The 14,984-nt window shown below is 42.7% G+C and overlaps 1 protein-coding gene and 1 pseudogene across 1 annotated transcript; one reads left to right on the forward strand and one right to left on the reverse strand.

The window, feature by feature from the left end:
- Window positions 1–3,497: 3,497 nt before the first annotated feature.
- LOC106608704 (uncharacterized) lies at window positions 3,498–7,766 on the reverse strand (annotated as a pseudogene).
- A 4,126-nt stretch (window positions 7,767–11,892) lies between these two features.
- On the forward strand, window positions 11,893–14,758 carry LOC106608791 (uncharacterized). Its single transcript, XM_014206941.3, has 5 exons — window positions 11,893–12,025; window positions 12,210–12,554; window positions 12,877–13,071; window positions 13,257–13,291; window positions 13,417–14,758. The coding sequence occupies exons 1-5, from the start codon at window positions 11,983–11,985 to the stop codon at window positions 13,549–13,551; spliced, it is 753 nt and encodes a 250-aa protein (XP_014062416.2). The 5' UTR covers window positions 11,893–11,982; the 3' UTR covers window positions 13,552–14,758.
- Window positions 14,759–14,984: the final 226 nt, after the last annotated feature.

A 14,984-nucleotide genomic window follows, 5' to 3' on the forward strand; every position in this document is an offset into this window, starting at 1 on the left:
AACTTGCCGGGTGTCTAAATAGCGAGCCCGTGATGCCTGGGCTATGTACTTAGAATATTGCAAAATGTGCTTTCACCAAAAAGCTATTTTAAAATCGGACATATCGAGTGCATAGAGGAAGTCTGTATCTATAATTCTTAAAATAATTGTTATGCTTTTTGTGAACGTTTATCGTGAGTAATTTAGTAAAATGTTAGCGAATTCCCCGGAAGTTTGCGGGGGGTATGCTAGTTCTGAACGTCACATGCTAATGTAAAAAGCTGGTTTTTGATATAAATATGAACTTGATTGAACAAAACATGCATGTATTGTATAACATAATGTCCTAGGGTTGTCATCTGATGAAGATCATCAAAGGTGAGTGCTGCATTTAGCTGTCTTCTGGGTTTTGGTGACATTATATGCTGGCTTGAAAAATGGGTGTCTGATTATTTCTGGCTTGGTACTCTGCTGACATAATCTAATGTTTTGCTTTCGTTGTAAAGCCTTTTTGAAATCGGACAGTGTGGTTAGATTAACGAGAGTCTTGTCTTTAAATGGCTGTAAAATAGTCATATGTTTGAGAAATTGAAGTAATAGGATTTTTAAGGTTTTGAAAATCGCGCCACAGGCTGGCAGTGGCTGTTACGTAGGTGGGACGAATTCGTCCCGCCTAGCCTAGAGAGGTTAAGAAGGCTTTTTGACGTAAACTTGGCACTCTGGTACCACTTGCCATGCATTGTCAGTGATCAGGCCCACCAATGTTGTGTCGTCAGAAAAATTAATGATGGTGTTGGAGTCGTGCCTGGCCATGCAGTCATGGGTGAACAGAGAGTACAGGAGGGGACTGAGCACACACCCCTGAGGGGCTCCAGTGTTGAGGATCAGTGGCAGATGTGTTGTTAGCTACTCTCACCACCTGGGGGCAGCCAGTCAGGAAGTCCAGGATCCAGTTGCAGAGGGAGCTGTTTAGTCCCAGGTTCCTTAGCTTAGTGATGAGCTTTGAGGGTACTATGGTGTTGAACACTGAGCTGTAGTCAATGAATATCATTCTCACATAGGTGTTCCTTTTGTCCAGGTGTGAAAGGGCAGTGTGGAGTGCAATAGAGATTGCATCATCTGTGGATCTGTTGGTGCGGTATGCAAGTTGGAGTCGCATAGTCACTTCACCCCTACCTACATGTACAAATTACCTCGACTCACCTGTACCCCCTGATACAACGGTTCCAGCATACACAGTCTGGTTTAAACAAGTCAGTGGATCAGAACCTGTGTTTATTGCATCTATGCGCATCTCTAATTCAGATGGCACTACAATGGGTTTCAAAGCTGCCATGTGGGAATGAGTAGTGACAATACTAAGATCTTCCTCAAAATCACAAATGTGGATTTATCTGATTTCGGACTGTGTTTCTGTGGTATGGCTAAAAACATAAATGGTATTTCTCAACACAACATTTCGAAAGGTTCAAGGTAAGGTTTTTAACTATTTATCTTGCTTTTGATATATGAGGAATACATTTGAAAATGTTTGTCAGAAGATGAAAAAAAAACAGCAGACAATAGACCTTATTTTTTCCTCTCATGTATTACCAATATTCTTATTTTACATTAGCAAATGTTGATGTTTCAGGCTACAACAGAGTTGAGGAAAAACCAGAGTAATCTAAAGAAAGTGAGTTTGTCTATCTTTTTCATAAAGATGCTAAACCTTTTGTGTGAAATCTGAAAATGTAGAAAACTTTTTCACACATTTAAAGCAATAAAAAGTTAGGTCAAATCATCACAGTTTGGCCTATCTTGATCTAAAGGACACAACAAGGTCGATGAAATGTCAGAGATGTCTAGAGGGTGAGCTTCTTTCCTTTTCATGAATTGTGTAAAAGAAAACTATTGAACTATGGGTTCTATTAGACCTTATTGATTTGTTATCTACATAATGAATGTATTTGTTATGTGTCAATTAATGGGGAGGAGGAACTTTGTGTATGGAAAGTTACTGTGAGAGAAAAGGGGAACATAATGTATGTCCAAATTCTGTTGTGTATGGTGAACAGAAGGTCACTTGTAAGCATCATGGAGAAGGTGGTGGTGACTTTTCTTCACAGATCAGAATCCTGGGCTTTCTCTCCATCATAAGAATTGCAGTTCTCCTCTGCTGTCTGACCATATTCATCATCATCTACACCACCAGGAAATAGGGTAGTCACTATCTGGCCAAGTTGCAAAGTCAAAAGACCCGCCTAGTTCTCCAATTTATCTTCGAAAATCAAATTTGAAAACTTTAAATCAAGACCAAAAGGCTCCGTTTTGTTTTCATAAATGTTTAGGACATAGACCATTTTGACTTTGCAGCTTGGCCATCTAGTAGGAAATAGGAAATAGATAAAGCTAAGGCCAATGTCAGTAGAGGTTTTTATCACAAATAAAATAATCACTGTAATTTTTTTTATTTTTAATATACACAATAAATATAATGTTCTATTTCCTGTTGTTAATATGCTCTGACCTTAGCCACCTATTCTGAGAGGCCGTGTCATTTCAAACATATTGGGACCTTGTGTAGAGGAGTGGCCAGTAAAAAACACATCACTTCCTGTTGTTACAGGAAGGAGCGGCTCAGTGTTGAGTGAGACCTGCTGAGGTGAAAATTACATGCTTCTCGTAGACTATCACTGGGGGATGAAATGGCCTTTGTATGTTACACTCTGAAGGAGAGTATCTCTCTTATTGAAGTGCCATAAAATAAATGAATGCTTAGCACCTATGCATTTATATTTACTATCAATTTACTTATTGTTTTCTCTTTTTCAGTAATGATTAGTCTTGTCCCAGGAATAGCATGTTTCACCAGAGTTATGTGCCTGCCAACAGATGCTATGGATGGTGAAGCACTTCGCGTGTTGGGGCTGAGGGACACCAACAGTAACTTTCCACTGTGCGTCATTCTCTCCCTATTGAAAATGAGCAACCTGGGCCACAGGATGTCTGGCATTCAGCTCTCACCACACCACTTAGTGCATCAAAACCACACACTCGCTTCTCACACCTCTCTTCATCTGTTCATCTGGTTGAAACACCAGACCCCTGCAGCTCAATAAGATTAGTGTGTAAAGAAAACAAACAAGGCCATTTTCATTCTCAAGCATTCAACAAGTGTACAAAGCCCACCTCTGACCCATGAACTAGTCCTGTGTGGCTCCATTGGTAGAGCATGGTGTTTGCAACGCCAGGGTTGTGGGTTCAATTCCCACAGGGGACCAGTCCAAAAATCATATATAAAAATATATGAAATGTATGCATTCACTACTGTAAGTCGCTCTGGATAAGAGCATCTGCTAAATGACTAAAATGTAAATGTAACTCAATACATAATGACTTCAGTTTACAATGCTATTTTTTTCGTGCATACACAGGGATTTGGCAAAAGCATATACAAAAAAACTTACAAGCAATATGCTAGGTAACATATGCTAGGAAGACATATTCCCCTCCAGTGACTTTGTCCTTTGCTTGACCTATTTATTGATGTTGTAGAGGAGGATGCAAATGATGATGCAGCAGAGGAGAACTCCAGTTCTTATGATGGAGATAAGGACCAGGATTCTCATCTGGGCAGCAAAGTCACCACCCTCAAAGTCCAAAGTGGTCCCGTTCCCAAACAGTATCTCCCCACATGAGGTCACTGCCTAGTAGTAAGTCCCAGCATCAGAGAGGCTGAGGTTCCTCTTGGGAAGGTTGTAGACACAGCTCTGTGTAGGAGACCCAGCCACAGAGCTCTTCTCACACTGATCACTCCTGTCTCTATGGGTATAAATGATTCCTGGACGGGATTCTCCTGAGCTATGTCTGAACCAATAGACACTGTGTTCTCCTACACAGGTTTCAGTGTGTATTGTACAGTTCATAGTCACAGTGTCTCCTAGCTGGATTGTCTCAAACACAGCCTCCTGAACAACATTCTGGGTCTTGGTATCTGCACCATTCATTGCACATAAAAACAGAAAGGTTCTACTGAATAAAAATGTCAAATTAAATATTCATTATAAGATTATCATAAACAAAGATTCTGACAAGGCGACGTAATTGAACTTCTGAAATACTTACCCTCATGAATCAGAGATATGCCATTCCCATAAGTCGTGGTGTCATAATCGCGTTCACCACAGTAATATATCCCCACGTCTGACACCATGGCATCTGAAATGGTCCTCACAAAAACGTTCCCGCTCCTCCCCGCAGCAAACCGAGGTTATTAAACTCCCAATAGAACGTAACTGTGTTGGAGGAAGCATAAAGAATTAGCATTAACATTGGAGCTTGTTCAACCGTGAGCTTGTACCAGTAGCTGTAGACTGCGGTAAGCACTCCAGAAATGAAGCATTCTAAATTAACTGTTTTTCCAAAGATGAAGGTCTTCCTAACATCAGACAGAGTGACAGCAGCAAGAGATAATGCTTTAAAAAAATGTTATTCATTTTATTTGTACTTTTTTATTTAACCTTTATTTAACTAGGCAAGTCAGTTAAGAACAAATTCTTATTTACAATTACGGCCAGTATTACAGTTTTTTCTGATTGCTTAGGCATTGTCTTTGAAACTATAGGCTATTTTTGCAAAACTCTACACACTAACCACAAAACCTTACACCAAACCGGCAAAACATTATACATCTCTTGCAAAAGCAAACAATTCATGCAAAACTCTTCAAACTCTTTAAAAAAATGTTGTTTTGCGTCAGTACAGTACACACAAACGATCATTTGAATAAGCACACGAAGCACCAGCTACGCACTGATAGTATAAATGAAAAACACTTTTGCTTTTTCTGAGTGCAGGGCACAGCAGTTTCCCCATCCTCTCCTTCTCCCCCGTCCTACTTCACCTCTTTCTTCTCCTCCTCCTCGTCATCGTCCTCCTCCTCTAGTTCTCACCCCTCTGACTCTCTGTCCAACATTGGCCACCATTGTTGTCCAAACCAAATGTTTACATGTGGCCTATTTATAGTGGTCAAGCTCTGATTTGTAAGTGAACTCATTATCTAAAAGTGTTTTCACGTGTCAATGTGGAAAGGCAATTGGCGAAATAGTGTAGCAATGTAGAGATCAATGTTTACAGTTTTGCTACAAGTGTGTTATTAAATTGCACACTGGGTGTAAAGCTATCAGTTGTGTTTACAGTTTTGCAAAAAGTGTTTTATAGAATTTCAAACTGAGTGTAAAGCAGAGAACGTACATTGAGTTTGGCACACTTGGTAAATGCATTGGCTACAAGTGTTAATCGTTTCAGGGATATTGCTTCAAGAATCACTGTCAGTGTTTAAGCATTCAGAAAAAAACTGTAATAAAGAATACACATATCATAGTTGAAGCATGTACTGTAACAAGTCCATAATAGTTACAAGGTGAACACCATGAACACACAATATAAACTACATGACCAAAAGTATGTAGACACCTGCTCGTCCAAACATTTCCCAGCTAGCAATGAGGAATCGGCCCAGAAGCAGCCCTCTTCCAGGGGGCCGGAACTGATTGAATCGGCCCGGAATCGGGTGTCGACTCAGCCCGAAATCAAAATGAACGACTGCCCAGAATCGGCCCAAGTGCATCGGTGTAACGGTTGTCGTGTGTGGAGGACCAAGACACAACAGGAAAATGTATACTCATCTTCTTTTTTTTAAATATTGAATAAGGTGAAACAAAACACGTATACAATATGAAAACAACACCGACAGTTCCGTCAGGTGAAGAACACAAAACAGAATACAACTACCCACAAACCACATTACAAACACACCCCTAATTATAGGACCTTCAATCAGAGGCAACAATAGACAGCTGCCTCCAACTGAAGGCCCCAACACCAATTAGAAAAACAAATGACTAGACAGAACATAGAAATAAACTAACATAGAACAATAACCAAAACCCTGGACTAATAAATCAAATACCCCCTCTACATGGACACATACACACAACCAACCTGAACCACATAAAACAAATACCCTCTGCCACGTCCTGACCAAACTACAATAACAAATAACCCCTATTACTGGTCAGGACGTGACAGTACCCCCCCCCCCCCCAAAGGTGCAGACCCCGGATGCACCTCAACAAAAACCTCAAAATAAACCCCTAACTAAAGGGAGGGAAGGGAGGGTGGCTGCCATCACCGACGGCTCCTGTGCTACACCCCCCCTCCCAAAACCTCCTACAGTGGAGGTGGCTTAGGCTCAGGCCTTAATCCCCTGCCTGACCAAACCACCACCACTGTATACCTCTGCCTGAGGACAGTCACTAAAGACCCTGGACTGTAGGGCTACTCTGGGAGCTCCGGGCTGTAGGACGACTCTGGGAGCTCCGGGCTGTAGGACGACTCTGGGAGCTGGACGACTCTGGGAGCTCCGGGCTGTAGGACGACTCTGGGAGCTCCGGGCTGTAGGACGACTCACCTGGTTCCGGACAGTGGGCCGTCTCACCTGGTTCCGGACAGTGGGCCGTCTCACCTGGTTCCGGACAGTGGGCCGTCTCTCTTGGTTCCGGACAGTGGGCCGTCTCACCTGGTTCCGGACACTCTGGACTGGACACTGTTGCCGGATACTCTGGACTGGACACTGTTGCCGGATACTCTGGACTGGACACTGTTGCCGGATACTCTGGACTGGACACTATTGCCGGATACTCTGGACTGGACACTGTTGCCGGATACTCTGGACTGGTACTGCGCACTGAAGGCCTGATGCGTGGGGCTGGCTTAGGAGGTGCCAGACTAGGGACACGCACCATAGGGCTAGTGCGAGGAGCAGGAACAGGGTGTACTGGACTGGGCTGACATACTGGAAGCTTAGTGCGTGGGGCTGGTACTGGAGGTATCAGACTAGGGACACGCGCACTAAGGCTAGTACGAGGAGCGGGAACAGGACGTACTGGACTGGGCTGACGTACTGGAAGCTTAGTGCGTGGGGCAGGTACTGGAGGTATCAGACTAGGGACATGCGCACTAAGGCTAGTACGAGGAGCGGGAACAGGATGTACTGGACTGGGCTGACGTACTGGAAGCTTAGTGCGTGGGGCTGGTACTGGAGGTATCAGACTAGGGACACGCGCACTAAGGCTAGTACGAGGAGCGGGAACAGGACGTACTGGACTGGGCTGACGTACTGGAAGCTTAGTGCGTGGGGCAGGTACTGGAGGTATCAGACTAGGGACATGCGCACTAAGGCTAGTACGAGGAGCGGGAACAGGATGTACTGGACTGGGCTGACGTACTGGAAGCTTAGTGCGTGGGGCTGGTACTGGAGGTATCAGACTAGGGACACGCGCACTAAGGCTAGTACGAGGAGCGGGAATAGGAAATACTGGACCGTGAAGGCGTACTGGCGGTCTCGAGTGCAGTACTGGTTCTACCCTTACTGGCTTGATGCCCACTTCCCCCTGGCAAGTGCGGGGCGCTGGTACTGTGCACACCGGCCTGATAATACTTGGCCTCGCCACAGTACGCATTACCCCATAGCACGGGACCTGACCAGTAACAGGCTGCGTCCTATAAGCACGGGGAGTTGGCTTGGGGCTTAATCCTGGCCCCCCTAAACTACCCGTGTGCCCTCCCCCAAAAAGTTATTGGGGCTGCCTCTCCACCTCTACCTGCTTCCCAGGCAGGTTGTCACAATGGTCCAGTAGTTGTTCCCACATCCAGTCAATCCTTGCTTCTAATACCTCCAGCGACCAGGATGCCATCTCCTCCCGAGCGTGCTGCTTTCTCCACTCCAGGTGCTGCTCCCTCATCTGTTGCTTGGTCTGGTTTGGTGGGTAGTTCTGTAACGGTTGTCGTGTGTGGAGGACCAAGACGCAACAGGAACATGTATACTCATCTTCTTTTTAACGTGTCTGGGAACGTGGGACGCAAGCGCACCCCTGGTACACCCTATCAACAGCAGGTGACATATCAAGGGCGCCAAATTTGAAAACAAATAAATGTCATAATTCACATTTCTCAAACATACAACTATCTTACACCCTTTGAAAGATAAACATCTCCTTAATCTAACCACGTTGTCCGATTTCAAAAAGGCTTTACGGCGAAAGCATAAAGTTAGATTATGTTAGGACAGTAAAATTGAAAATAGCTGTGTGTAGCGGAACGCCTCACCAATATCCAATGGTATAGCGTGGCGCGAAATACAAATACCTCAAAAATGCAAAAACTTTAATTTCTCAAACATATGACTATTTTACACCATTTTAAAGACAAGACTCTCCTTTATCTAACCACATTGTGCGATTTCAAAAAGGCTTTACAACGAAAGTAAAACATTAGATTATGTCAGGAGAGTACCCTCCCAAAAATAATCACACAGCCATTTTCAAAGCAAGCATATATGTCACAAAAACCAAAACCACAGCTAAATGCAGCACTAACCTTTGATGATCTTCATCAGATGACACTCCTAGGACATTATGTTATACAATACATGCATGTTTTGTTTAATCAAGTTCATATTTATATCAAAAACCAGCTTTTTACATTAGCATGTGATGTTCAGAACTAGCATACCCACCGCAAACTTCCGGTGAATTTACTAAATTACTCACGATAAACGTTGACAAAAAACGTAACAATTATTTTAAGAATTATAGATACAGAACTCCTTTATGCAATCGCGGTGTCATATTTTAAAATAGCTTTTCGGTGAAAGCACATTTTGCAATACTCTGAGTACATAGCCCGGCCATCATGGCTAGCTAATTTGACACCCACCAAGTTTGGCCCTCACAAAACTCAGATTTACTATAAGAAAAATTGGATTACCTTTGCTGTTCTTCGTCAGAATGCACTCCCAGGACTTCTACTTCAACAACAAATGTTGTTTTGGTTCGAAATAATCCATAGTTATATCCAAATAGCTCCGTTTTGTTTGTGCGTTCAAGTCACTATCCGAAGGGTGACGTGCCGGCGCATTTCGTGACAAAAAAATTCAAAATATTCCATTACCGTACTTCGAAGCATGTCAAACGCTGTTTAAATACATTTTTTTCTATTTTTCTCGTAAAATAGCGATAATATTCCAACCGGGCGACGTTGTATTCGTTCAAACACTGAAAGAAAAAAATGGAGTCGTCTCGTGCACACGCGCTCCAGTGTCATTGTTCTCAGCAGGACCACTCACAAAAACTCCTGCTGTTTTTCGCCCAGAGACTGGAGAGCTCTCATTCCACTTTCTGGCGCCTTCTGAGAGCCAATGAAAGCCTTAGAAAATGTCACGTTACAGCAGAGATGCTGTATTTTTGATAGAGATGCCCTAGAAGGAGAACAAATTGACAGACAGGGCACTTCCTGTATAGAATCTTCTCAGGTTTTGGCCTGCCATATGAGTTCTGTTATACTCACAGACACCATTCAAACAGTTTTAGAAACTTTAGAGTGTTTTCTATCCAAATCTACTAATTATATGCATATTCTAGTTTCTGGGCAGGAGTAGTAACCAGATTAAATCAGGTACATTTTTTATCCGAGCGTGAAAATACTGCCCCCTATCCCAAACAGGTTAAACAAGTGAAACGCCGGTACAGGGACAATGTGGAGTCGCAATTCAACAGCTCAGACACGAGACGTATGTGCAGGGCCCACAGGAAATCACGGACCACAAAAATAAAAACAGTCACTTCACAGTCAAGCTTCCAGACAAACTAAACACCTTCTTTGCCTGCTTTGAGGATACAGTGCCACCGTTGAGGCTCGTTAACAAGGACTGCAACCCCCCCTTCTCCGTGGCCGACATGAGTAAAACATTTTAACGTGTTAACCCTCGCAAGGCCGCTGGCCCAGACGGCATCCCTAGCCGCGTCCTCAGAGCATGCGCAGACCAGCTGGCTGGTGTGTTTACGGACATATTCAATCGCTCCCTATCCCAGTCTGTTGTCCCCAGATACTTCAAGATGGCTACCATTGTTCCTGTACCCAAGAAGGCAAAGATAACTGAACTAAATGACTACTGCCCCGCAGAACTCACTTCTGTCATCATGAAGTGCTTTGAGAGGCTAGTCAAGGATCATATCACCGCCACCTTACCGGACACCCTAGACCCACTTCAGTTTGCATACCGCCCCAACAGGTCCACAGATGACGCAATCCCTACACACTGCACACTTTCCTATCCCATCTGGACAAAAATAATACCTGTTGTTCATTGACTACAGCTCAGCATTCAACACCATAGTACCCTCCAAGCTCATCATCAAGCTGGAGGCCCTGGGTCTCAACCCCGCCCTGTACAATTGGGTCCTGGACTTTCTGACGGGCCGCCCCCAGGTGGTGAAGGTAGGAAACAACATCTCCACTTCGCTGACCCTCAACACTGGGGCCCCACAAGGGTGCGTGCTCAGCCCTCTCTTGTACTCCCTGTTCACCCACAACTGCATGGCCATGCACGCCTCCAACTCAATCATCAAGTTTGCAGACGACACAACAGTAGTGGGCTTGATCACCAACAACGACGAGACAGCCTACAGTGAGGAGGTGAGGGAAATCGGAGTGTGGTGTCAGGAAAACAACCTCTCACTCAATGTCAACAAAACAAAGGAGATGATCGTGGACTTCAGGAAACAGTAGAGGGAGCACCTCCCTATCCACATCGATGGGACAGCAGTGGAGAAGGTGGAAAGTTTTAAGTTCCTCGGTGTACACATCACAGACAAACTGAAATGGTCCACCCACACAGACAGTGTGATGAAGAAAACGTAAAAGCGCCTCTTCAACCACAGGAGGCTGAAGAAATTTGGCTTGTCACCCAAAACCCTGACAAACTTTCACAGATGCACAATCGAGAGCATCCTTGTCGAGCTGTATCTTAGCCTGGTACAGCAACTGCACCGCCCTCAACCGCAAGGCTCTCCAGAGGGTGTTGCGTTCTGCACAACGCATCACCGGGGAAAACTACCTGCCCTCCAGGACACCTACAGCACCCGATGTCACAGGAAGGCCAAAAACATCATCAAGGACAACAACCACCCGAGCTACTGCCTGTTCACACCGCTATCATCCAGAAGGCGAGGTCAGTACAGGTGCATCAAAGCTTGGACCGAGAGACTGAAAAACAGCTTCTATCTCAAGGCCATCAGACTGCTAAACAGCAATCACTAACTCAGAGAGGCTGCTGCCTACATTGAGACCCAATCACTGGACAATTTAATAAATGGATCACTAGTCACTATAAACAATGCCACTTTAAATAATGGCACTTTAATAATGTTTACATATCTTACATTACTCATATCACATGTATATACTGTATTTTACACCATCTATTGCACCTTGCCTATGCCGCTCGGCCATCGCTCATCCATATATTTATATGTATATATTCTCATTCACCCCTTTAGATTTGTGTGTATTAGGTTATTGTTGGGGAATTGTTAGATTATTTGTTAGATATTACTCCACTGTCAGAACTAGAAGCACAAGCATTTCGCTACACTCGCATTAACATCTGCTAACCATGTGTATGTGACCAATATCATTTGATTGATTTGATTTGAAGGTGGACTACAATCAAGTTGTAGAAACATCTCAAGGATGATCAGTGGAAACAGGATGCACCTGAGCTCAGTTTGAAGTCTCATAGCAAGGGGTCTGAATACTTATGTAAATGAGGTATTTCTGTTTTAAATTTGGATTCCTTTGCAAAAATGTCCAAAAAGCTGTTTTTGCTTTGTCATTATGGGGTATTGTGTGTAGATTGATGAGGGGAAAGAATGAATAAACCATTTTAGAATAAGGCTGTAATGTAATAAAATGTGGAAAAAGGGAAAGGGTCTTAATACTTTGTTAATGCACTTTATGTAAGTGTCACTTCTGCTTCCTGTAAATAGATATTGTAGTCCAATACCAACTACTACGCCCCCTACCGATGAACTACATTTTGACCTCACTGTGATCTCAGGGTGATCTAAGAGGTATTTTTTGATTCTCAGCCAGACAGAGCAGAATAGATCTACAAACAGAATGGCCAGAACCTTCCTACAAGCTCTACTGCTCTATGGATTGAGTAAGTAAGCTACTGTTAATTAACGTCGAGAATACAATTGATTGTATCATCTGTCCTAGAACCAAAGATGAGCAGATCAGAGTGCATTGCATGATAACTTTTAGTGCACCACTTTTTTCTAACATGTACATGTGATATCACCGATTATAGTCAATAACGTAGGACTTTGTTCTTTGTATTTCAGCTTTGGTCTCTGTTTTGGTTTCTCAGTCTCAGACTATGGAGGTCCGTATTGGGGATAACATCACCTTGCAGTGCTCCAATGTTACAACGGTTGTGGGACACACAGCATGGTTCAAGCAAGTCAACGGATCAGAGCCTGTGTGTATCTCGTCTATGTACGGCTTTAATTCAACACCTGATCTCCACAATGGTTTTCAAAGGAGACATTTTGAAATGTTCAGCAACAACACCACTATCTTTCTCAAAATCCCAAAAGTGGAAATAGCTGACTGTGGCCTGTATTTCTGTGGATTGTTTCCACATAGTCACATGTTCTTTGTCAACGCAACATATCTAAAAGTTAAAGGTACGTTTTCAATTATTTATCTGGCTTTTGATACTTTTGAAAATGTTCATCAACCTAATCAGGAGTTATCATGAAACAAAGGCAAACCATTGATGGACATATTTTCTAGCATTATAATTTTGAAAAAAAAATACTTCTCTATTCTTACTAATCTCAGTGTTACAGGGCACAACGGAAGTGAGGAAATACCAGAGTCATCTAAAGATAGTGAATTTCTCTGTCTTTCTCATGCAGATTCAAAGCCATTTTTTTAAAAAAGAATCAAAAACACAAACATGTTTTGCTCTGTCACAGACTGATTTCATTCCATTTCATGTATTAGGAGAGTGTAATGGAACTATCGGTCCTGTAGCAGAGGGCGATGACATATACCTAGGAGAGGATGATGATGATGATGATGGAACCATGTACCTTCTTCCCCTGGTTGTAATCCTGGCTGTTGTGACTGCTGTCCTCCTGATAGTCATCATCATCCTGGTCCTCAAGATCAGACGAGACGCAAAAACACACAACACAGGTACAATGGAGGACCATAAACGTTTTCAGCAAGGCGCATGTGTCAGATTTTAGATGATAAATTGTGAGAAAACCACATGCACAGGGTATTTCTCTCTGACCAAATGTCTGTACGGTAACACAGAGTAAAATGTATGTTTAAATAACTGTTTGTGTCCTGACTCAAATAATGATGTTCTTATTCAGGTATCGGGGCTCAACTGCAGCCACAAAATAGCCAGGTAATAGAAACTGTTATATTTACTTGATTTTCGTACATGACATCCAGATAACTGTACTTGATTAGAATTGTGTGTTTAATTGAGATTTGTTTGATACCTCTAACCTTATTTTATGCTTTCTACAGGATCCGGATCAGGATCCAGACTCTCTGAACTACGCAGCACTTAGTTTCCGTCAGAAGAGGTCCAGAAATAAGAAGACAGCTAAAGGTCAAATGATGGAGATGGAGTCGAATGTTGTTTATGCTGCCACAAGATAATGTCAAATGTTTTAATGTTGATATCAGTGTAGCACTGATGAAGAACGAATATAATCTTTAGAATACTTTTTTCCCTTGTAATATAGAATTTACTGATTGTTGTTGTGGTGCTCTGTACCCCAATAGAGCTCGCTAGCTTTTAGTCCTAAAAAACAGAAATGAGTTAGCCAAGCCATGTTGGTCAAAGCCTATGGGGAAAAGAATGGGGTTTTTGGAGAGTTTTTGGATAAACAACGAAAATAAGGTCTGAGGTTAACACAGGCTTAGGAGATCTTATATGTTTTGTTCAGTCAGTTAACATGACCTTTATGAATTATGAAGCCTTTATGTGCTTTTTTGGTTACATAAATGCTTCAAAATTCTTAAAGTGACGTAAGCTAATGAAGATGATCTCACAGAACAAAACGTATAAGATTTCCTAAACCTGTGTTAACCACAGACCTTATTTGCAGCGTTTATCCAAAAAACTTACCAAACCCCATTCATTTCCTCATAAACTTTGACCAACGATCCACGGCGGAGTGAGCCTCCATTAGTGACTTCAAAAAAGACGCCATTACCATTGCTCTCTATTCCAAGTACTCAAAAATCCTCTTGAGACAGCAGCTATGGTTGGGCTAGTGGTGCTGCTACTGTGTTGTGCTGCTGCCATGTTGTATCGCTACCGTGCTGTCGTCATGTTGTGTTGCTACCATGCTGTGTTGTTGTCTTAAGTCTATCTTTATGTAGTGTTGTGGTGTCTCTCTTGTCATGATGTGTGTTTTGTCCTACATTTATTTTTAATCCCAGCCCTCGTCCCCGCAGGAGGCCTTTTGCCTCTTGGTAGGCCGTCATTGTAAATAAGAATTTGTTCTTAACTGACTTGCCTAGTTAAATAAAGGTTAAATATATATCTATATTTTTCTTTTAAATAGAGGAGGAAGGGAGCATCACTTCCTGTGCTGTGAATGACAGAAAGTAGCAGCACAATGTTGAGTGAGACCTGCTGAGGTGAACATCACTGGGTCTCTTATAGTCTTGACAGAAAGATAGCAATCCATCTTAAAAACAATTATTTAGAATTGATTCCTAAACTTTTACCATCTTTTGAAATTAAAGATGACATAGACATGGGTGAATATCTCTAATTCTGTATAAATACGGTTTAGGATGCAAACTGCAACAAACACATAATACTTGTAATGTATCTTGAAGGTGAAATAAACAATAGAATACATATTGTTTGTATAAAATTATTTTATTTTATGTTGTGTGTATAATGGTGACACTGATAGGCCAAGTTAACATACACTGTGGTAAACACGCTTTCTCTGCTGAAGACAAGCAACCTGAACCGCTGGAACACAGACAGAGACAGAGACAGAGACACAGACAGACAGACAGACAGACAGACAGACAGACAGACAGACAGACAGACAGACAGACAGACAGAC

This window comes from Salmo salar, chromosome 07 (assembly GCF_965601325.2).
Source record: "Salmo salar chromosome 07, fSalSal1, whole genome shotgun sequence".
NCBI classification, from domain to species: Eukaryota; Metazoa; Chordata; class Actinopteri; order Salmoniformes; family Salmonidae; genus Salmo; species Salmo salar.

Excerpts from the sequence above, each read along its gene's own strand:
- LOC106608791 (XM_014206941.3), top strand. The coding sequence starts at position 11,983 with ATGGCCAGAACCTTCCTACAAGCTCTACTGCTCTATGGATTGA. Across the intron at positions 13,072-13,256 it reads CGCAAAAACACACAACACAG|GTATCGGGGCTCAACTGCAG; the intron begins GTACAATGGAGG and ends GTTCTTATTCAG. Across the intron at positions 13,292-13,416 it reads TGCAGCCACAAAATAGCCAG|GATCCGGATCAGGATCCAGA; the intron begins GTAATAGAAACT and ends TGCTTTCTACAG.